This window comes from Halichoerus grypus, chromosome 2 (genome assembly GCF_964656455.1).
Source record: "Halichoerus grypus chromosome 2, mHalGry1.hap1.1, whole genome shotgun sequence".
NCBI classification, from domain to species: Eukaryota; Metazoa; Chordata; class Mammalia; order Carnivora; family Phocidae; genus Halichoerus; species Halichoerus grypus.
This window is the reverse complement of record NC_135713.1, coordinates 83,943,409-83,968,500: the sequence shown is the minus strand read 5'-3', so window position 1 is coordinate 83,968,500 and position 25,092 is coordinate 83,943,409. Positions and strand designations below refer to the sequence as shown.

The 25,092-nt window shown below is 35.9% G+C and overlaps 1 protein-coding gene across 3 annotated transcripts in view; it reads left to right on the top strand.

Moving 5' to 3' along the window:
• Nucleotides 1-25,092, top strand: part of POLR3G (RNA polymerase III subunit G) — a 97,041-nt gene that overhangs the window by 66,433 nt on the left and 5,516 nt on the right. For 2 of the 3 annotated variants that reach the window (XM_036070777.2, XM_036070773.2), the window contains 4 exons: nt 6,733-6,789; nt 9,389-9,439; nt 18,608-18,690; nt 22,879-23,025. In XM_036070777.2, the coding sequence (XP_035926670.1) occupies nt 6,733-6,789; nt 9,389-9,439; nt 18,608-18,690; nt 22,879-23,025 (338 nt within the window). The remainder of the gene's footprint in view (nt 1-6,732; nt 6,790-9,388; nt 9,440-18,607; nt 18,691-22,878; nt 23,026-25,092) is intronic. The other variant, XM_036070781.2, reaches the window with a different exon arrangement.

Here is a 25,092-nt window from a genome sequence, read left to right as displayed (position 1 = left end):
CCAATAGCATGTTATTAGCCTTTTCACATATCCTTAGTATTCTTGGAAAATATGATTTTTAATGACTATGTGGTATTTCATTGTGTGTATATAACATTATTTATTGTGAGTAGTTGCCTGCTGTTAGATTTAAAGTGGTTTTTTGCTCATATATGTATATAATGCAATGATTACTATCCTTATCCATAAATCCTTATGTAAGTCTCTGATTATTTAATATTTTGGTTAAAATTTTTAAAAGCCTTGACTGTATTTTGGCTTATTATTTGTATATCAGACATAATAGGAAGCATAAAGCATGTACTCATTGGTTATGCCAAGGACAGAGAGGAGAAATTACAGTTAGAGAAGCTTGACAGTCCCAGGGAGTGGGAAGTGGTTTTAGAGGAAGAGAACCCATTCCTGAGTAGTTATTTAGCATAGTAGATCTATATTGATTTTCAGTTTCTGCCCTTGAATGTTGAAATTAGAGAGATCGATATCATCCTTGAGTTCCCAAAACAACATCATTAAAGCATGAGAAATTCATATAGTATCATCTTATTCCATTAGTATTAAAAATGCATTCCATTTTCACTCTCTGTAAAAGACTTAGAACTGGCTAAGAGTCAAAAACAAAGTCTTATATAGTAATATATGTGCTTATAATTATAAGAAGCATTTTAGACATGTTCATTGAATTTTTCAAACATAGCTGCTTGAAGTTGATATAATGGTTTCATAAGACATTTTTAAAAATACTGAATTTTTTTTACTTTCATGATTATGTTGCATGCTTTTATCTATTTGATTCAAAAATGAAATTAAAGCTCTCATTTTAAAGATTTAAAAAACTAAGATTAAATGAACTAATAAACATTCATTCTTAGTGGAAAAAATAATAGTGTAGGGTATACTTTAATCTTTTTAAAATTAGTGTTTTCTCTAGACCATGGAACAGATTTACTTAACTAAATGTGGTCGTTATTAAAGCACAGGTCTAATTTACAAGTATATCATTTTATTAAAGCATATCTGTGAGTCTTTTAAATAGGGACATTAGGAACATAATTTTCTTGCTGGTTTCTGGGAGTGGTTGGCTTGTACCTGGATTAAGAGGCTCTTTATCTTTGATAATTGCACAAAGTATTTAAAAATACAAGGAATCTTTGTTTCTTTTTCTTTCTGGAGAAAATGCTTGTATAAAATTTTCCAAATTGATACAAGTACATTCTCCTTCAAAATCTTCATGTTTACTTTTCTTTTCTGATGTAATGTGTTTTTAGAAAACTATGGTTGAAAATGAAGTTTTTAAAAAAAAATACACATACGCATGTGTATAGGTTAATATAGTATTTACTATATATATATATATATATGCTTATATATGTGTGTGTGTGTATTCATATATATAAAGTGTTTATGTACTATGCACACCACGAATGAGAAAGAATTGGCCAGGCTGAACAGAAGTATGCAACTGTCAGAGGGAGCTTATTCTGGGTAGTGTTATATCACTGTAGCTTCAGCAGCCTTGTCCTATCACTCACCACCTATATGCTTTAGAAAAGAGAGACTTAGGGACTCATGTAAATAAATAAGGGTAAGAGGTGTCAAGGTTTCCTGATAATTAAGTGGCTAGTGGCTCAGGGTATTGAGATCACAAAGAACTGAGGGCATAGAATGAAAATATTTCTTGTTGTGATATCTTCACAATTTGTTTATAATGTTCTTGGATAGAATTATAGAAATGATTGGTATTTTCTTTACATGAAATTTGTTATCTTTGTAATAAAAGAAAAACACCGATAAATATTATTACTTTAATGGATTATAGCTGCAAGGGCGTATGGAGAGCATCTGATCCAATGGTTCCCAGCTCAGGTTCCTGAACCACTAGGGTCCAATGAGGTAAAAACAGGCGTGATAGTTGTGATGGTTCTGTAAGCCATTTTTAGAATTTCAAAAGCTTAATAGGAATTACACATTTACCTGCAGTATGGCCACAAGATCTGTTATTGAATAAATAGTTTGGTTTTTATTAACTGTCAATGTACCATCAGGGTCCAGGAGACCCGATTTTGATTTTTGAGTTTATTTTTGAGGAGTGATTGATATTCATAACTTTTATTTTTTAATAGAGATCTTCCAAAGAACAAAGAGAATTTATTTTAAAAATAGAAAGGGGGCACCTGGGTGGCTCAATCAGTTAAGCGTCTGACTCTTGTTTTAGGCTCATGATCTCAGGGTCGTGAGATCCAGCCCCACATCGGGCTCTGCACTCAGCCTGGAGTCTGCTTGAGATTCTCTCTCTCCCTGTCCTTCTACCCCTCCCCCTGTTAAATAAATAAATAGTCTTTAAATAATTTCTTTTTTAAATGAAAAAATAAAGGAAGAAAACTCATTTTATCTTAGCATTACCATATCGGCCTGTTGTATCCTTTTATAAATCTAAATACATTCTGGAATCTTAGTGATCTTATTTTTCCTTCATCTTTAAACATCTTGCTATTTCATCAGCATAGATACTATTTTATCATTACTTGTGAATTATCCCCCCCATCCTGGAAAATAAAAGACTGAAATAATTAAAAAAAAAAAAAAAAAAAAGGAAGAATGATGAAGTTGCCTTGAAGGATGGTGCAGTATTGAAATAAATCACTATTACATTATCCTTTAGTGTTTCTTTTGTGTTGCCCAAAGTATTACATTAATTTTTAGGAAGCTATAAAAGAAGTCTAGAGAGACTTGTCTTTATAGTTGTTTTGTTTGGTTTTGTTTTTGTTTTCATAGAGTACAATTGAGAATCCAGAATTGTTCATTTTCAGCCCATAATGGCAAAGAGAAGAAAACTGACAGAGGAAGGTGTTGCACTAGACAAATCAGAAGATGAATGTAGATGCAGCAGTTCTTTGGGCACTAACAATGATCGTGAAATTGATTGTATAAGTGAAATCTCTGAGTCTTCAGATGAGAGTATTCTAGATGAATTTTCTCAAACTCAAGAGTAAATGGGTAAACAATATATCTCTAAGAATAAAAAGGAAATACAGTATTCTCATACCATTAGTCCTTGAAAAGCTCCTCGTCACATAATATTTTGTGATAAGAACTGGGAACATCCTGTTTGTTGAAATGACATGTGACCATATATTTTTTTTTATGGTGTTTATGTACCAAAAGTTATTTGATGTAGTTTGTAACTGGACAAATGCTAAAGGCAAGGACAAAGATGATCAAAAGGAAATAGGTTATGTAGAAACAAAACAGTTTGTTGGATTGATCATGTTAATTGGTAATTATAAATTTAATAATGAAAATGTTTTACAATTATAGACCAAAGAAGATGGCTGGGCCATCCTCACTTCAATACAAATGTGAGCCATCAAAGCTTTTTTTTTTTTTTAAGATTTTATTTATTTATTTGTCTGAGAGAGAGAGAGCACGCGCACAAGCAGGGGGAGTGGCAAAGGGAGAGGGAGAAGCAGGCTCCTCGTTGAGCAGGGAGTCCAATGCTGGGCCCAGGACTCCAGGATCATGACCTGAGCCAAAAGCAGATGCTTAACTGACTGAACCAGCCGGGCGTCCCGTCAAAGCTTTTTAAAGTATTACATTTGGCAATGCGAGTATAAGATGAAGAATTGGAAATAATGATAAGCTGGAACCTATTAGAAATGTATTTCTAATCTAGAATCATTTTGATGGTGCAAGTGTGAGAAGAACCAGAAGTAACAAGTTAGAATTTATTAATAAAGATATATTTGAAATCTGGAATCAGGATATATGAAATGTATATATTCAGAGTTTGTGCATGACAACTGTACATGCATTCCTAGAATGCACAGTTGATGCACAGTTAACTGCATTCAAAAGACATTGCCCATTTTGGGTAAATAGACATTCAAAACCAGGAAAAGAATGGAACATAAATTTGAGTTTAGTATACTTAAGTTCTTATTATAATTTCTAATAACTTTCTTTTTAAATAATAGCTTTATTGAGATAAAATTCACATATATAAAATACACTTCTTTTATTTATTTATTTATTTATTTATTTATTTATTTATTTGAGAGAGAGAATGAGATAGAGAGAGAGAGCATGAGAGGGGGGAGGGTCAGAGGGAGAAGCAGACTCCCTGCTGAGCAGGGAGCCCGATGCGGGACTCAATCCCGGGACTCCAGGATCATGACCTGAGCCGAAGGCAGTCACTTAACCAACTGAGCCACCCAGGAGCCCCTAAAATACACTTCTTAAAGTATACAATTCAGTGTCTTTTGATGTAGTTACAGAATTGTGCAACCAACACTATTCTCTGATGTTTGGAACCTTTTCATCAACCTGAAAAGAAATCCTGTACCTATTAGTATCACCCCTCATTCTCCCCTGTATTTAGCCATGGCAACCACTAATCTGCTTTGTCTGTAGTGATTTGTCTCTTCTGGACATTTCATATAAGTAGAATCATAGGGATGCTTGGCTGGCTCAGATCTCGGGGTTGTAAGTTCAAGCCCAACGTTGGGTGTAGAGATTACTTAAAAATGAAAAATGAAATCTTTTAAAAAAGGGAATCATAAAATGTGTCCTTTTGTGACTGGCTTCTTTAACTTAGCATAATGTTTTCAGGGTTCACTGATGGTACAACATGCTTCATTCCTTTTTATGGCTGAATAGTATTCTGTTGTTTGTATATGCCACATTTTGTTTGTCCATTCACCAGTTGATGGACATTTGGGTCAGTTCCACTTTGGAGCTATCATGAGTAATGTTGCTTTGAACATTTATGTACATGTTTTTGAGTGGACATATGGTATTTCTATTGGGTATTTATCTAGGGTCATATGGTAACTCTATATTTCACATTTTGAGGAACTGCCAAACTGTTTTCCAAAGTGCTTGCACCATTTTACATTACCAACAATATATGAGGGTTCTAGTTTCTCCACACCCTTCCCAAAACTTGTTGGTTATAGTTTCTCCACACCCTTGCCTTTTTGGTTATAGCCATCCTATTGGGTATCAAGTGGTGTCTCATTGTGGTTTTGATTTGAGTTTCCAAAATAACTATGATGTTGAACAACTTATATGCTTTTTTCCATGCATATCTTCTTTGGAGAAATGTCTATTCAAATCCTTTGTTTCTTTTTAACTGGATCTCAGTAGTTTTCAATATTGCTTATTCTTCTAAAGTTTACTACTAAAGGTTAAATTTTTCCAAAATATGCAATCTGTTGTGGAGAAAATTTTTAAATGCAAATCTGTCATCTGTGTTGACTTCTCTTTACAGATGAAAAGCTTGAGAGCAAGATTGAAGTCAAAACAGTTAAATACCTAGAAAAGCTTGATTTCTGGGTCTCACTGATCTCTTTATTTTAGTTAATTTTGTTTAACACTATGGTCTTAGTATTATTTGGAATCATGTTCTTAACATGGAAGAGAAATCGGTACATATTTGGGTCTTGTTTTTTATGTTTGCATCTTTTGTATTAACTTCCCTATTTCATGGCTATACTCCTAAACCACATGTTATGATGAACCATGGTTTCAGGCTATGGCATGATGGTGTTCCTTGCTAACTTAAGTTGCTAGGAAAGGGTTTGGGCCCTTATTAAGGGAGTTTCTTGTGGCAGAGTTGACGAAGGAGAATAAGAGCCACTCCCATTTTGGGCAAGCACAGAAGGTCCCTGGAGAGTTGTCAGTAGTTGGTGTGGAAGACTTGCAGCTTGCTCATTCATACCCCATCAAGTCCAAACCTAGCTACTCCTACCCTTTTCCCCATTCTCCTCCTCAATGGGTTGTGAAGAGTAGCTCACTGAGAAGCCTGTGTATTAATGTGTGTATCAAGCACTGGAGGTGAGCATACAGCTTTCCATCTCCACTTAGGTAGTTAATACATCCCAGTTACATAAGATTTAAAGTGTGGGAGCTGGAGGCTAGTGTCACAAGAAGGCTTACTTGCCCGTATATGTAAGTGGCTTCCTGACCTGGCTTTGGGCTTTAGTGAATATTCTCAGAGATGAGTCAGGTTGTCTGATTCTAAAAACCATGATCAGGGTTTAGGTCTCTGCTCACCCCCGGCCATTCATACCCAGTTGCTTCTTGCCACTTCCTTAAACTTGTAATATTTATTGAACTTTTCAATAGGTGTTCAGGAACACATTATGTACAAATATAGGAAATTCCCTATGTGTGAAATAAAAGGTGTTTGGGGGGGTTGTTTTGTTTTGTTTTGTTTTGTTTTGTTTTGTTTTTAAAAACAATGACTTTTTTTTTTTTTTTTTTTAAAGATTTTATGTATTTATTTGACAGAGACACAGCGAGAGAGGGATCACAAGCAGGGGGAGAGAGAGAGGGAGAAGCAGGCTTCCCGCCGAGCAGGGAGCCCGATGCGGGGCTCGATCCCAGGACCCTGGAACCATGACCTGAGCCGAAGGCAGACGCTTAACGACTGAGCCACCCAGGCGCCCCTGTTTTGTTTTGTTTTTAAAGATTTTATTTATTTATTTGACAGAGCACAAGCAGGGGGAGGAAGAGGGAGAAGCAGACTCCGCACTGAGCAAGGAGCCCGACATGGGACTTGATCCCAGGACTCTGGGATCATGACCTGAGCCGAAGGCAGACACTTAACTGACTGAGCCACCCAGGCGCCCCGAAATAAAAGATGTTATCTGCTGTTTTCAGTTACGGCTTAAGGAATGGCTTACGTTCAGGCTTATTCTTGACTTCTCTAATGAACACTTCTTTTTTTTCTAGATATTGAAAGATATAGTAAAAGATACATGAAGGTGTACAAAGAGGAGTGGATACCAGGTAATTATAAAACTGAAAATATTAAAATAATTTTTAAAGTTTTATCTCCCTACCCCATATTTTTTTAGGGAAAATTTTCTATTTTCACCATAGGAATTTTCACTGTAGGAAAATAGTCTGGCTCCTTTCCTATAATTAATTAGTAATGTATATCCTTTGAAAACTAGAATAAAAAGACTTTTATACTGTAACAAGGAAGAGTTAAAGTGTTTTTGAAGTTCTTAAAATACTTTTTTATAAAATAGGACTTGCCAAACCCATTTGGGCTTTCCATTTCCATTTGCCACAATCACAATTTTAATCTACAGTACCAATAATAATTCCGTGTTTGTGAGTGATTTTAAGCTTTTGAGGAGAAAACAAGTCTAGTTAAAGGATATTTTAAGCCAAAATCATGGATCTTCCTTTCTTTCAAGCAGACATAGACTACTTTTATTTGTTAAGATGCCTTTTCAATAGAAACATATCTAAGAGAGTTTTTTTCAACGTTCACAAATTTTCCTTAGACAGAGGCAAGATGGAAGAGGCTAGAGAGATTTCATCCAGCGCTTTCATTTTGCAGATAAAGAAATGTTGCCATAGAAATGGAGTGATTTATCAGGGTGACTTGGACAGTACTACTAGAACCCAGGTCTTCTCATTTTAACTCACTTCCCTTTGACTTCTCTGTCCTTGGTGTTTCATGGAAACTGCCTTTATGTAAGAGCATAAATGGCATTTATAACATTATTGCTTGCATGGGTTATAGTGGTCTTTTCAGTGTGGATCATTGATAAAGTTGGATTTTCCTTCAACACTCTCCTATCTCAGATCTTTCATATCTGCCACATCATAAATATTTATCTCCTGAATGATTCTCTTTACATACTTTTTCATGATCATCTATGAATCACTTATAAAAGTAGAAATATAGTCAAAGCCAGATTTATTAGTTCAGGTAAAATAGCTTGAGATACAAATGCTTTCTACAAAATATACTGAGTTTTTATTAGCAGGCAGTATTTTTTAATCCATTCTCATGTTGCTTCATTTTTCTGATTAATTCTGTGCTTAAAAAGAAAAGAAAGTGGGATCCCTGGGTGGCTCAGTCAGTTGAGCATCCGACTCTTGGTTTTGACTGAGGTCATGATCTCAGGGGTGGGATCAAGCCCTGCATAGGGCTCCACACTCAGCGAGGAATCCCTTCCGCTCATGTGTACACTCTCTCTCTAAAATAAATAAATAATTCTTTAAGAAAATTAAAAGTAAGTGGCAAATTAAATATTTACTTATTTATTTGAAAGAGAATGCAGGGGGTGGGGCAGGGGAGAAGGAGAGAGAGAATCTCAAGCAGACTCCCCACAGGGCTCGATCTCACAACTCTGGGATCATGACTTGAGCCAAAACCAAGAGTCTGAGACTCAAGTGACTGAGCCACCCAGATGCCCCCAGGCAAAATTATTTATTAAAGAGAATTTACTTTTCCGTAGCTATTTATATTTTTAATTATAAAGTTTTTGGATAATTATTAGAATTGTTTATTTAATTTTGCATGTGTTGGGATTATGGTCACATATTTTAACTTTTGAAAAATATCAACTATAGAAAACTTAATCCTAACACCCACAAAGAATGGTTATAATATTTTGTTCCCAACCTAGAGGTTTCTCTGCACAAATATTAAATATATAAAGATATTTATATGTTAGGTTTATTTTTTAATGGGATTATATACATATTATTTTAGAAACTTTTTTTATCAAACAATGTATCATGAATAACTCTTCATAAAAATTTTCTTACATTATTTTTCTTGTGATGAAAATTTCTGTATTTAAAATTGATTAGATAAATACTGTGTAGCTGTTGAAAGAATGTTGTAGAAATTTTATAGCACTACTTCAAAGGTTTTTTTTTTTAAGTTTTTTTTTTTTAATAATCTCTGCATTCAATGTGGGACTCGAACTCACAACCCCAAGATCAGCGTCACATGCTTTACTGACTGAGCCAGCCAGACGCCCCCAAAGTTTTTTTAATGAACTTTCTCTTTTTCATAGGAGAAAACATATTACAATTATATTTTGATTCCCAGGTTTAATCTATACAGTTAGATATTAAGAAATTATTTTCATTGCAGAAGCAACTGTGATGTCCTTTATTTATTTTTTTTAAAGATTTATTTTTTTTTATTTGAGAGGGGGTGGATAGAGGGAGAGGAAGAGAGAATCTTAAACCCTGATCTGGGGCTCAATCTCATGACCCTCAGATCATGACATAAGCTGAAACCAAGAGTTGGATGTTTAACCTACTGTGCCACCCAGGTGCCCTTGTCATGTCGTTTATTTTTTTTTAAAGATTGTATTTATTTATTTGAGAGAGAGAGAGAAAGAATACAAGTAAGGGGAGGAGCAGAGGGAGAGGGACAAGCAGACTCCCTGCTGAGCAGGGAGCCCAACTCAGGGTTCTATCCCAGAACCATGACATCATGACCTAAGTCAGATGCTTCACTGACTGAGACACCCAGGCGCCCCCTGTCATGTTCTTTAAATAGTCAAGTTGAGTGCCACTAATCCCTAGAGTAAATTTCAATTTTTGTATTTTTTTTCTTTTGTACACGCAGATTGGAGAAGACTTCCAAGAGAGATGATGCCAAGGAAGAAGTGCAAAAAAGGTACATTGACTAATGTAATAATCCAGGTTAAAAAAGGTTATTGCTCAAATTCTAATTATGAAATTATCAATCTGAAGTTACACTCAGTGTTCTGAATGCTTTTTCTTAAAATGTGTTTGGCATTTGGTTATTTTGTTAAAACTTTTTGTTGTTGATTTTTGTTTTGTTTTTGTTTGTTTAGTTGTTTTTCTTTTCTTTAATTATGGAATTTTGATGTGCCAAGACTTTTTAAGTATATAGACATTTTTTTTTATTTGAAACTTAGCATATCTGAAACTTTTTTAATGGTTATACTATCTATATTTTAACGTTTTTTTCAATTAATTAACATATAATGTATTATTAGTTTCAGAGGTAGAGGTCAGCGATTCATCAGTCTTACATAATACCCAGTGCTCATTACATCATGTGTCCTCCTTAATGTCTATCATCTAGTTACCCCATCCCCCAACCTCCTCTCCTCCAGCAACCCTCGGTTTGTTTCCTTAGATTAAGAGTCTCTTATGGTTTGTCTCCCTCTCTGATTTCATCTTGTTTTATCTTTCCTCTCTTCCCCTATGATTCTCTGTTTTGTTTCTTAAATTCCACATATCAGTGAGACCACATGACACATGATAATTGCTTTTCTCTGATTGACTTATTTTGCTTAGCATTATACCTTCTAGTTCCATCCATGTTGTTGCAAATGGCAACTGTTCATTTTTTGATGGCTTCATAATATTCCATGGTATATATATATATATATATATATATATATATATATATATACACCACATCTTTATCCATTCATCTGTCCACAGACATCTAAGCTATTTCTATAGTTTGGCTATTGTGGACATTGCTGCTATAAACATTGGTGTGCAGGTGCCCCTTTGGATCACTACATTTGTATCTTTGGAGTAAATACCCAGTAGTGCAGTGGCTGGGTCATAGGGTAGCTCTTTTTTCAACTTTTTGAGGAACCTCCATACTGTTTTCCAGAGTGGCTGTACCAGCTTGCATTCCCACCAACAGTGTAGGAGGGTTCCCCTTTCTCTGCAGACCCGCCAACATCTGTCATTTCCTGACTTGTTCATTTTAGCCATTCTGACTGGTGTGAGGTGGTACTGCATTGTGGTCTTGATTTGTATTTCCCTGATGATGAGTGATGTTGAGCATTTTTTCATGTGTCTGTTGGCCATTCGGATGTCTTCTTTGGAGAGATGTCTGTTCATGACTTCTGCCCATTTCTTTGATTGGATTATTTGTTCTTCTGGTGTTGAGTTTGATAAGTTCTTTGTAAATTTTGGATACTATCCCTTTATCTGATGTGTCATTTGCAAATATCTTCTCCCATTCTATTGGTTGTCTTTTGGCTTTGTCGACTGTTTCCTTTGCTGTGCATATATTTTAAGTTTTTAATTAAAACATTTGGAACTGGTAAAATTTGGGAACTGTTAAATTAGAACTTTATGTTGTACATAAAATACCAAAGTGAAAGTTTCCAATGTGTTGTTCTTTCATAATTCCACTGAGTAAAAAGTTGTTGAGCATCTGCTATTGCCAGACACTGTGCTAAAAGGAATAAAACAGTGAGCAAAGTGGGAATAATCCTTACCCTAATGGGGCTTACAGTCAAATGGAGTAAAAACATTAAACAAAAGCACAGTGTCCTCATTGGGAGGTCAGGGGAGTTCCTTTGAGGACATGGAATTGGAAGTCAAGATTGCAAGATGAGTAGGAGTTTACTAAGATGTGGTCAAGGGAAGAACATTGGAGAAAGACCAGGTTTGTGAGGGGAAAGTCATGAGTTCAATTTAAAGGTGGTCTTTAAGGTTCCTTTGAAATATACCAGTAGAAATGTTAAGCATGTTGTTGCATACAGGGGGGTGGACCTCAAAATGGAGAAGATAGTGATCAGCATAGACACTATAATTGAAACTATGAGGAGGGAAGGATGAAATTGTCTAGGGAGAAATTAGAGAATTAGAAAAAATGAAGGCCTAAGCCTAAGCTTGGAGGAATGCCAAAATTTAATAGGCTGGTAGAGGAGATTTAATCAGCAAAGAAAGGAGATGGAAAAAAAGAGAGAGGGATGGGAGAGAGGAGAACCCAAGGGGGTAGAGTTACAGAAGCGAGAGTATGCAAGAAGTAGAGACTATTTCCGGGCACCCAGGTGGCTTAGTCAGTTAAGTGTCTGCCATGGGCTCAGGTCATGATCCTGGGGTCTTGGGATTAAGCTCCATATCAGGCTCCCTGCTCAGTGGGGAGTCTGCTTCTCCATCTTCTTCTGCTCCTCCTCCTGCTTGTGCTTTCTCTCTCTCTCTCTCTGTCAAATAAGTAAATAAAATTTTAAAAACAAAAAAGAAGTAGAGACTATTTCAAAAGGTGATCAACAGTGTTAAAAGAGGTTAAACAAAGTTGCTGTGAGGTCAAGTAAGATAAAGATTGGAAAATGCAAACTAATTTTTGACATGTCGATCATCGTTGACCTCAGTGAAAGCTTTTTTCTTTTTTTAAAGATTTCATTTATTTATTTATTTATTTAGAGCATGTGGCAGGGGGCAGAGGGAGAGGGAGAAAGCGAAACTCAAGCAGACCCTGAGCTGACGTAGGGCTCAATCTCACAACCCTGAGATCACGACTTGAGCTGAAATCAAAAGTCGGATGCTTAACTGACTGAGCCACCCAGTCACCCCTCAGCGACAGCTTTCTAAAAGATTTGTAAGGGTGGAATTCAGATTGGAATAGGTTAAACAGTAAATGAGAATTTCGGAAAAGGGGACAGCTAGCATAAATGAGTGTTTGGGGAATTTGGATATAAAGAATAAAGAGAGAAAAAGGGAAGTAGCCAGAGGCGCCTAGGTCGCTCAGTCGGTTGGGCATCTGTCTTCAGCTCAGGTCATGATCCCAGGGTCCTGTTACCCAGCCCTGCATCCCTGCTTCTCCCTCTCCCTCTGCCACTCCCCCTGCTTGTACTCCCTGTAAAATAAATTAATTAATTACTTAAATTTAAAAAAAAGGGAAGTAGCTAGAGAGGTTAATAACAATGAGGTTAGAAACTAAGAGGAGAGAAGAAATTCCCCCACCCATTGCCCCTCTCTTTTTCTCGGGATGGGTATTTTGCATTTTGCTTTTTAATAGACTTCATTTTTAGAGCAGTTTTAGAGTCACAGGAAAATTGAGCAGATGAGTACAGATTTCTCATATGCTCTCTGCTACTACACATGCATAGTCTCCCCCATTATTAACATCCCCTACCAGAGTGGTACATTTGTTACAATAAATGATCCTACCTTGACATATCACTGTTACACAGAGTCCATAGTTTACTTTAGGATTCACCCTTATTGTACATTCTGTGGGTTTTGGCAAATGCACATGACATGTGTCCACCATTGTATTATCATAGAGAGTACTTTCACTGCTTTAAAAATTCTCTGTGCTCTGCCTTTTCATCCCTTCCTCCTCCTTACCCCTGGCAACCACTGATCTTTTGACTGTCTCCATAGCTTTGCCTTTTCCAAAATGCCATATAGTTGGAAGCATACAGTATGTAGCCTTTTCAGATTGGCTTCTTTTACTTAATTATATGCATTTCAGTTTCCTCCATGACTTTTCATGGCTTGACAGCTCATTTTTTGTTAGCGCTAAATAATATTCCATTGTCTGGTTGTGCCACAGCTATTTACCTACTGAAGGTCATCTTGATTGCTTCCAAGATTTGGAAATTATGAATAAAGTTGCTATAAACATCCATTGTTGTGTGGACATAAGTTTTCAACTCCTTTGAGTAAATACCAAGGAGGATGATTGCTGGACTATATGGTAAGAATATGTTTAGTTTTGTAAGAAACCACCAGACTGTCTTCCAAAGTTCCTCCACCATTTTGCATTCTCACTAACAACCAGTGAGAGTCCCTGTTTTTACACATCCTGGCTAGCATTTGGTATTGTCAGTGTTCTGGATTTTGGCCATTCTAATAGGTGTGTGGTAGTATCTCACTACTGTCTTAATTTGCATTTCCGTGGTGACATATGATATGAAGCATCTTTGTATATACTTACTTGCCATTTGTGTATCTTGTTTGGCAAGATGTCTGTTAAGGTCTTTAACCCACTTTTTAATGTTTTTTGTGTATGTGTGTGTTCCAATCAGATGAAGAGATAGGTAGGGCAAAGTCTAGAAGGGTTCCCAGCACAAGAACTTCTGTCCCTGTGGACCTGGGGTGCACCACCTTCCCAGTATGTGGATGTGCTTACCAACCTGGAAACTCCTCAAATCCCCATACTTTGGGGATTTTTATAGAAACTTCATCATATAGGTATGATCACTCATTAACTCAATCTCCAGTCCCTCTCCCCTTTCCCAGGGAATGGGGAATGGAGCTGAAAATTCCAGTCTTTTAATCATGGTTTGTTCTTTCTTGTGACCACCCTCCATCTTGAAGCTATCCAGGAGCCCACCAAGAGTTGCCTCCCTAGAACAAAAGACACTTATATCACCCAGTAAATTCCAAGTGATTAGGAACTCTGTCAGGAACCAGCTTCAAAGACTAAATATTAGAACAAAACATGCTCCTAGTGTTCTTATTACTTAGGATATTATAAGAGTTTTAGGAGTTCTGTGCCAGGAACCAGAAACTGAAACCAATATATATTTTTTCCCATTATTTCACACAGTCCTTTATCAGATATATCTTTTGCAAATATTTTCTCCCAGTCTGTGGTTTGTTTTCTCAGTCTCTTGACATTATTTTTTGCAAGGCAGAATTTTTAAATTTTAATGAAGTCTGATTATTAGTTACGTCTTTCATAGATCATAGCTTTGGTGTTGAATCTAAGAAGTCATCACCAAACTCGAGGTAATCTAGATTTTCTCCTATGTTATCTTTTAAGAGTTTTATAGTTTTATAGTTTTTAGTTTTGTGTTTTGCATAATTCAAAATGTGATCCATTTTGAGTTAATTTTGGTGAAGGGTGTAAGGTCTACCTAGATTCATTTTATGCATGTGGAAGTTTAGTTGTTCCATCACCATTTGTTGAAAAGACTATCTTTTCTCCATTGTACTGCCTTTGCTTCTTTTTCTATATTTATGTGGGTCTATTTCTGGGCTCTCTATTCTGTTCCACTGACCTATGTTTATTCTTTCCCCTTTATCACACAGTCTTGATTACTATAGCTTTAGAGTATGTTTTTAAAGTCCAGTATTGTCAGTCCTCCAACTTTGTTCTTTCCTTCAATATTGTGTTGGCTCTTCTGGATCTTTTGCCTCTCCAAACAAATATTAGAAACAGTTTGTTGATACTGAAAAATAACTTACTAGGATTTTGATTGAGATTGCATTGAATCCATAGATGAAGTTGGGAAGAACTATCATCTTGACAATACTGAGTCTTACTATCTATGAACATGGAATATCTCTCCATTTATTTAGTCCTTTGACTTCATTCTTCAGAGTTTTGTGGTTTTCTTCATATAGACTGTATACATACTTTGTTAGATTTATATCTAAGTATTTTATTTTGGGGGGTGCTAATGTAAATAGCATTAGATTTTTAATTTCAAATTCCACCTGTACATTGTTGGCATATACGAAATATACGTTGACTTTTGTGTATTAACCTTGTATCCTCAACCCTTCTATAATCACTTATTAGCTTCCAGAGTTTTTGGCTCATTCTTTCAGCCAAAAATTGACCTTTGTGTATTAACCTTGTATCCTGCAACCCTTCTATAATCGCTTATTAGTTTCCAGAATTTTTGGCTCATTCTTTCAGATTTTCTGCATAGATGATCATGTCATCTGTGAATGAAGACAGTTTTATTTCTTCCTTCCCAATCTGTTGAAAGCAGTGGTAAGAGAGAACTTTCTTGCCTTGTTCCTAATCTTAGTGTCAAACTTTTCACCATTAAGTATGATGTAGCTATGGAGTTTTTTTATAGCTATTCTTTATCAAGTTTAGGAAATTCCCCTCTGCTCCTTGTTTACTAAGAGTTTTTAGTCATGAATGGGTGTTTGATTTTGGAAGGTTGAACCATCCTTACATACCTGTGCTAAGTCCTACTTAGTCGTGATGTATTTATTATTCTTTCTATACATTGTGGGATTGGATTTGGAAATACTTTGTTGAAGATTTTTGCTTATATGTTCATGAGAGATATTGGTTTTCTGTTTCCTTTCTTGTAATATTTGTCGGGTTTTGGTGAGGGTAATGTTGGCCTCGTAGAATGAGTTAGGAAGTATTGCTTCATCTCCTGTTTTCTGAAAGAGATCCCCTCCCCTTTTTAATAGCTTTATTGAGTTAACTTTGACATATAATAAAATGCATATATTTGACATATATAAATATACATGTCCTAACTTGTATATATAAATATATAATTTGGTAAGTTCTAACATATATATAAATTAATATTTTTATTTTGTTTCATCTCAGAACTACAATTTATAAGAATATTTAGCTTGCTTGAGTACAAAATATTATATTTTAAAAAACCCAAAATATTGTATGTTGAGATATAATAGTTTATCTGCTATCTTTATACCTTTGGCTTTTATCGGGCAAATATATTATTTTTACAGTATAATAATGTGCATTAATGATACTGGTCATGTCCTGGTGGATCACAAATTTGTAGCAGACTTTAAAGAGCCAAAAAAAATGTATCTGATTTGGAAAAATTATTATTTTCAAATACGTCCCACTGACTGTTCATCCCTGGAACTTTATATACATATTGATTATTAGTCAGAACGTCCAATGTGTCAGAATTTCCATTTGTTAAAAAATAAAACAACCACCACAAAACTTTCTGTTTCCACTCTGAGCTTTTTTTTTTTTTTTGCATATTGTATAATTTTTGTGTTTTATTCCTGATAAACTTATACTCTCTCTTTTGTTAAAATGATCTCCACTGATTTACATGAAAGTAAACAGTACCCAAAGAGCTAAAGGCTGAAAAAGTTTGCTTTTTGAAGAACCAGCTATTGGCAGGTATTGAAAGAAACCAAAAAATTTTTCAAATATATGTATGTATTTGGCCAAAGATGGGGAAGATAATGCATGTTTTGGGGTTAAAGCAGTCTTTTAACAAATTTTGGTAATTTTTTTTGAAGATTTATTTTTTTTAGAGAGAGAGTAAGAGACCTGGTGAGTGGGGGAAGAGACAGACGGAGAAGGAGAGGGAGAGTATTTTAAGCAGACTCCCCACTGAGCACGGAACCCAACTCTGGGCTCTGTCTCACAACCAGGTCAAAACCAAGAGTCGGACACTCAACCGACTGAGCCACCCAAGCATCCCAACAAATTCTGGTAATTTGACACTTCTCTCCCAGTTACACATAATAGAATTTGTGATTATGTAAAACCAGATTGATAAGTTGCAAAAGATGCTTAGGGGCCTTTTGGCAACTGACTTTCTTAGTTAAAAGATCAGTAGCTTTTTATTTTTATTTTTTTTATTTTTTAATTTTTAATTTTATTTTTTTTTAAAGATTTTATTTATTTATTTGACAGAGAGACACAGCGAGAGAGGGAACACAAGCAGGGGGAGTGGGAGAGGGAGAAGCAGGCTTCCCACGGAGCAGGGAGCCCAATGCGGGGCTCGATCCCAGGACCCTGGGATCATGACCTGAGCCGAAGGCCGACGCTTAACAATTGAGCCACCCAGGTGCCCCATTATTTTTTTTATTTTTAAGATTTATTTATTTGAGAGCGAGAGAGAGAGCAAGCTGGGGTGAGGGGCAGAGGAAAAGAGAGAATCCTGAAGCCGACTTCCTGCTGAGTGTGGAGTCTGACATGGGGCTCAATCCCAGGACCCTGAAATCATGATCTGAGCTGAAATCAACTTAGCTGCTCAACCAACTGAGCCACCCAGGTGCCCCAAGAGATCAGTAGTTTCTAATAAGTTTATTTACCTGACCATGTTCTATAATACCCATTTAACAGACTTTTGTGTTAGGAAACTTAAATAATTCAACAAAAGATTCTTAGAGAAAAAGACTTCATGTGTGAGTAAATTACATTCTTAGCTGATGTTTTCTGGCATCCATATTATAATATATATTGAGATCTAGTATTTAATATATGATACTACATTTTATGTGCTACAGTTCAAATTGAACAGTCTTTACCCTCAAGGGGAGCAGAGAAAGTTACCCATTATTAAATATGTTACTTTTTTCCTGAGCAAAACTTCACAAATATGTATGTTGGGGTTCTGAGCTCAGTGACTCCCTGGCGGGCAATTTGGTATAACACAGTAAATTGTAATTCTGTCAGTTATGGGTCATCCACCACAATCTAGAAATTTCCTCTTCTGTAGGTTAAATGTTAATCTTTAACAAAATTACATCTTTCTGAGTCATATTTTCCTCTGTTACCAAGTAATTTCTAGGTATTTAGTTTGATTTTGGGAAAGGACTATTGTACTTTTTGATCACAATGGGGCAATTTTGTAGCATATCATAATGCCTTGGTAACTGACTGGCTGGATCTATATGTGAAATAATTCTCCGTTCCCTGCAGTTGTAGAATAGCCTCAATGCATTATTTTATATATGGCTTAAAAAAAAATCCCAAAGCCATTAAAACATTTTATTTATATTGCTTTGAGTTTTCAGATTCATATAATGGGTGTGATTAATTTAACCATTTTAATCTTCATTCCAAAGATGAGGCTTATGTTGCAGGAGTATAATTCCTTTCTCATTTCTTTAACCAGTGACAAATGCATATTTATTCTGCACTTGTTTTTTATTTTCCAAACCTGGTCAAATTGCCCTAGTTAAAATAAAGTACACTGATCAGTTAACAGGAAGCCAATGCAGATGATATATTGGTGAGAGTCTTCCACTGGTCTTCTGATGCTTCTACCTGACGTAACATTTTAGTAGTTTAGGCCTTAATAACATTACTTGCCAGTACAGATTTTCAGTATTGGTAAGATATCTGGTTACAATGTTAGAAAACATCCTATGAAGTGATTATCATTTACTCCTCATCATGGAAAATTGGTGAGGCGTGCTGACTTATTTTGTTATTCTTTAAGAAAATCAATTCGGTCTGCAAATTATGTGAGTGCCCAATACGACGTATCACTATACTAGACAGCATATGAAAAGGCAACAATGTAATACACAGTTGCTGTTACAGAAATATGTGTTAACAGTGGTTTTACTTCAGCAGGCCCCAAACCCGAAAAGGTGAAAGATACGGGCAAAGGCGCTTCACTCACTAATACTGCAGATGTATTGAAAAAAATCGAGGTAAGGTTTTCTTCTTGCTATATGAGCAAGCTGAGAAAGCGTCATGCCTCCTTTCACCTTCTTCAGTCTTTCCACCTTCTCTCACTTTTAATAATATGTGGATTTGGGGCGCCTGGGTGGCTCAGTTGGTTGGGCAACTGCCTTCGGCTCAGGTCATGATCCTGGAGTCCCTGGATCGAGTCCCGCATCGGGCTCCCTGCTCGGCAGGGAGTCTGCTTCTCCCTCTGACCCTCCCCCCTCTCATGTGCTTGCTCTCTCTCATTCTCTCTCTCTCAAATAAAAAAAAAAAAAAAAAAAAAAAATCTTAAAAAAAAAAAAAAATAATATGTGGATTTGGCAGAACCAAGCCCAGCACACAGGGTACCTGGAAAGATTTGAACATTGTTGGCTGGGAGATAAAGAACCTCCATCCTGTCCTTCTCCACCACTTACCTGTCAACTTACCTTACCCTCTGTCACCTACTTCCTTTTCCATGTATCGCTACTTTCCCCTTACATTGGAATTATGTATGGGAAAGAAACATGAAAGAGTTACATACCAAAAATGTAGTTCTTTTAAAAAACCTCTCATTTTTTTCCTATTATTATACATGTGCTTTTTTAGTGCTTTTTTTTCTGTCTCATGGTAAGTGTAGAAGATTCTATTGAGAAAAAAGCACATCTTACAGAACTACTTTTATACCTTCATTGTTTTTAATATTTCAAAAATAGAAAGATAAAAAATCCAAAATGTTAATAAACTAAAAATTTGCCCTCCCATCCCTCTCCCTAACCATCCAGTTTCCCTCTTGTAGACAACCAGTATTTCCAGTTTCTTATAGCTAGATCTTTCAGAAATATTTTATGCATAACAAATAACAGGTTTTTTTCTTTTTAATGACAAACGCTAGCATATTACATTCTTCTGCATTTTCATTTTATCACTTATAATCAATGGAGATGGCTCTATGTCAGTCTATAGAGTTTGCCTCATTCTTTTTTTTTTCTTTTTTTCCTTTTTTGGCTGCAGTTTAAGAATGAACCATAATATATTTAACCAGTACCCTATTGATGGACATAATGTTTCATCTAGAATTTTGCTACTATAAACAGTGCTGGAGTGAATTCATATTAAGTATGCCATTTTACACCTATAGAGTAGATTTCTTGAAGTGGATTTCTTGGGTCAGTTGTTATGTGTATTAGATAATATGGATAGATATTGACAGATCACTCTCCACGGAAGTTATGCCAATTTATTCCCACTGTCCATGCATATGTTACCTTGCCTTGATGGTAATGATAACGATGATAATGATAACAGCTAGCACTTATTGAGAACTTACTATGTACCAGGGTCTTTGATGAAAGCTATTTACATACATTATGTCCTGAAGACTTCATAACAGCAAGAGAGATGGGTAATATTTTTCCTTACTTACAGATAAGGAGGTCAAGGCTTTAAAATTTTTACTTGCCTGGTCAAGTTGGCATTGCCATGTGATAGCAGAAACTCATATTTTTGTTATTTTATTTTTTGGCCAGTACTTGAGCTGGAGATAACATATCTGAAAATAATGCCAGGAGGATATTGAAGGAATAGTGATAACTATCAGGTTTAACTGTGGTGGGATGATGGAATGGGTTGCAGAACTAGCCAACTTGTATTGATTGAACGCAGATTCTGACTCTTCTTAAAGCTTCCTGGAAAGAAGTTGCTAAGATGACATATGCTATAAGGAAGATTGATCAAAATATGGTTTCTCATCAGAACAAATTGTGTTTCCCGATTTTCTACATTTAAACACCTTTTTCATTTTGCACATTGTTAAAATTGAAGTTTTAAATCTGGAACTCTAAATGAGTTCGCTTTATTATCTCTCAGTTAAAGAGCAAAATTAGCTTCTGGATGTCTCTATTATTGTCCATTTCTTCACCAAAAGTAGTTGTAAGTTTTATTATAATAAAACTTCTGTGGATGGAGAGGAAGTAACAGTCGAATCTCATGATTAATGTGTGAATAATAATCAGACAGCAGTAAACTAATATTTGAGCCTATGTCTGCTTGACTTACAGGAAGCTCTTTCTATAGGTTAGCTGCATATTATTTAAACTGGAAGAACTATTCCCTCTCTATAAGTTAACTGTTTGCAAAGTGTTTTCACATCGTGTTAATCACATTATTCTTAAAACAAATCTGCAAGGTAGTAGTAAATAGTTAAATCTCACAGAGGAGAAAATGGAGACTAGTAAGTAGACAAACCAAAACTAGTAGCTTAGCGCAAAAAGAAAAAAGTAATGAGACAATGTGTGTGGCTCTGTGATCATTTTTTTTAATTGCATAAATCTACTATAGGTAACCGATTTAAGTATTTTATGGGCTTGATTTAGGTCTATGTGATACAAATAAAGTTGTTACTTTTTAAAAAATATTCAGGGTTACAGTAATGGATATAAAGACTTTCCTAGTCCTACAGAGCAGTGAATGGTTTTTATATTTTAAAAACATGTTCCATAGTTGGTTTAAATATGTTTATTGCTAATTATGAAATAATAGCTAATAGCAGGATTTTTCAGATATAGTATATACCCTGCACAGAGTTTAGTAAGTATAGCACTGCAATTCCCTTTTAACTACACAAAATTTATGGGTTGTAAGCCTCTTTACTGCAATTTGATTAAAGTAGAAAAGAAAAAACTCCATGTTAATGTCAACATAGCATCATTATATGTGGGTGTGTGTGGGTGTGTGTGTATTTATAGACACTTCAGAAGATTGATAAACACTATTTTGTTTACTTGCAATTTTCCAAAGGGATTGTCAATTGGAAAAATTTGCACTCGTTATATTATAGTAATAACTCATATAAGGCAACATGGGTCAGTGTGAAGATAAATCATCTTATGTCTATTACCTTGGTTTTATTTGTTCTGCCTCAGTGGATGAGGTAAAAAAAAGGTGGAATTTGAATTTTTTTTTTAAGATTTTATTTGTTTATTTGACAGAAAGAGAGAGAGCACAAGCAGGGGGAGCTGTGGAGGGAGAGGGAGAAGCAGGCTTCCTGCTGAGCAGGGAGCCCAATGCAGGGCTCAATCCCAAGACTCTGGGATCATGATCTGAGCCGAAGGCAGACGCTTAACCGACTGAGCCACCCAGGCACCCCAGAATTTGAATTTTGATTAGAAATTGAATCTATCTGATGTAGTGTTTTTATTGCCTTTGATTTCCTTAAATTCAAACTTGAATATAATTAAAGGGATTTTAATCGGAGGGGGAGACGAACCATGAGAGACTATGGGCTCTGAGAAACAAACTGAGGGTTCTAGAGGGGAGGGGGGTGGGGGGATGGGTTAGCCTGGTGATGGGTATTAAAGAGGGCACGTACTGCATGGAGTACTGGGTGTTATACGCAAACAATGAATCATGGATCACTACATCAAAAACTAATGATGTAATGTATGGTGATTAACATAACATAAAAAAAAAAATGGGGAAAAAAAATAAATAAAAATAAATACTTAAGAGCCAGTAAAGGAATAGCTAAATTGTAGTCACTCCAAATACAAAATGTGTTTTCTCTCTATATGTAATCTACAAAGCAAATATAATAGGGTGGAGCATTTGCAGCCATATGAATTAATGTTCTGATTATCGTTTAAGAATAATCATATCTTAGCTAAAGTGATCCTGTGCTTTAATTATGAGTATTAACATAGGGATACCTGGCTGGCTCAGTTGGTAGAGCATGCGACTCATGATGTCAGGGTGGTGAGTTCAAGTCCCATATTGGGCATAGAGCTTACTTTAAAAATAAATAAATAAATACAACATAGACATTTTTGAAATGTTACCATTACATTCTTTTTTCTCCTTTTATGTTGGAGAGATAACAAAATAGCATTCTGAAAGTTTCCATCTATGAACTGAATCAACTCAGTATTTTAGAAGGAGGTAGGATACAAACCATAAAAATAAAGCATTGTGCTTAGAGCTGATACCGAGCCATCCCTGAGACCCTGTTAGAAGTAACAAAATCAATGAAAATACTAGTATAATGACAGGACAGAGAGTTCCTCCTTTGCTGAGTGAACTCACAGTTTCCTAGGTAGTGGCCTGGAGGTGAATGGTAATTGTGTTTTCTTGAGGCTAAGCAGGGAGGTCAAAGTCTAGTGGTTTCCATTTAAATTAATGAAGTTCATTTATACTAGGAATTGGAAAAGAGAGGTGATGGTGAAAAATCAGATGAGGAAAATGAAGAGAAAGAAGGAAGCAAAGAGAAAAGTAAAGAAGGCGATGAGGAGGAGGACGATGATGCTGCAGAACAAGAGGAATATGATGAAGAAGAGCAAGAAGAGGTAATAAAGTTACTAAGTTTAAGGATTATCTAATAAGTAATCAGATATATGCTATATAATTAAAATAACAAACCAAAACCAAGTTGGGATATATCATTATCACTGGTATCAGTTCCTTAGTGTCAGGGGAATTATTATAGCATTGAAATGATACCAAACTGAATCTAGGAGGTAAGAGTAACTTGATAGACAACTTTGTAAGTGGAAGTCCACAAGTGAAGCAAATTGATCAGATTAGTTTAAGATTTATCTACATAAAATTTTAAATGTGCCATTACTGTAATTAAGGACTTAGTCATTTAGGGTCTGAAGAGGAAATCCCTGCCATACCATCATATTTCAAATCCCAAAGTGCATGTGGACACTGCCAGAGAACAGTTAGGATCTAACCTCCAGTATCTGACTGAGTTAGGACTTAGTGGTTTGGATTTGGGATTTCTAACTTCTAGAAACATGGTGCCTTTCAAAATAAGCTAGAGCCAATCAGGGTGTTTTTGAGCAGGGTAACTTTGTTGGTCACATCATCTTTGGGACTTAGTAGACACCTCATGCAGTAACCCTATGCTGGGAGTTTCTTCTCCATGGAAGTAAACTTTGTCTTCACTCCATTTCAGCTTCCCACAGGACGCTGAATCTTTTCTTTATCTGAAACTGGTATAACTATGAAGTCTTTATTATATGCTTTAACTCGTTTACATTAAATTTTGGATTGTTTTGGAATTTATATTGGTGTAAAGAGAGAGGTATGGATCCGTTTTTATCTATTTCCAAATGGTTAGCCAGCTGCTAATCTCATTTATTAAATAATTTGCTTTCTTCATTGGTGTAAAGAGAGAGGTATGGATCCGTTTTTATCTATTTCCAAATGGTTAGCCAGCTGCTAATCTCATTTATTAAATAATTTGCTTTCTTCATTGATTTGCAATTCCCCTGTATCAGCTATTAGATTTCCACTTCTACTTAGATGTATTTCTGGGACCTGGTTTTGAACCATCACTCTGCTGTTCCCGTTAATAGAAGCTTCTGATTATTTGTTATTTCTAGGGAAGGATTTTCCTGAGTATTCTTTATGCTTCCAGATAACTTTTAAACATTTTAAAATTAAAAATATCACATTGTGTCCAACTTTCTTTCCAGATCATTCACTTTTTTTATTCCTGCACTCTGACGTGATTGAGACTGCCAAACCCCTGATTCTCTATTTCTCCTTTACTGGTTCCCTGTCTTAATTTCCTTCCCTAAGGAGCCTAGACCCTTGCTCACCCTTTAACTGCTTTCTTGCCGTTGCCCTTGTCCCTTGTCCTCCCAGCACACATTTGAGATCAAGGTAACCTTCAGTCAGTTCCACTATCTCCCCTTTTCCCTCCAAGCCACCTGTTGAGCTTTTCAGAAACTGATGCCACTGAAGCAACAGTCACTAGCCCCTTTTTGCTGGCTAACGTGGTCTCTGTGTTTCTCCTTACCATGTCCTCTGTCCACAGCAATTATTTTACATCATCTCTTTTCTTCTTAGTCCCTCTCCTTGACTCCCTTTCCTTTTACTCTTAGCAGATGATAACCCCTTCATACAGAAAATGAAGCCATCAAGAAGAAACTCCCTTAATTTCATGTCCTCTGCCTTCAAACGAAATGTCTTTCGTCCTCCTCCTTTTTTTTTTTTTCCAGTGGAAGAAATAGCCTTCACTGTATTTGGGGCTAATTGTCCTGCCTTTTGGGGGTCCGTAATTCTTATGTCCTTTCCCTTTTCATATTTTCAATCTCTTTTCCTACTCTTCTGTTCCACTCATGCATTAAAACATGTTCATCTCTCATTGTAAAGTATGCTCCCCACATCCCTTCGAAGTGTCCTGCTGTCTCCTGGAAAGCTGTTTAGCCGGCTTTGCTTCACGCGCCCCCCCCACCCTCCGCCCTTTAGTTCTTTTCATCTGATTGCCACCTATGTGCAATTGAAACTATTGCCACCACGTTCACCAATAAATTAATTTGAGGCCTTATTTCACTTTTTTGCAACATGTAACACTGCTCACAGCTTCATTGTTAAAATATTTCCTTTATTTAAATTCAACA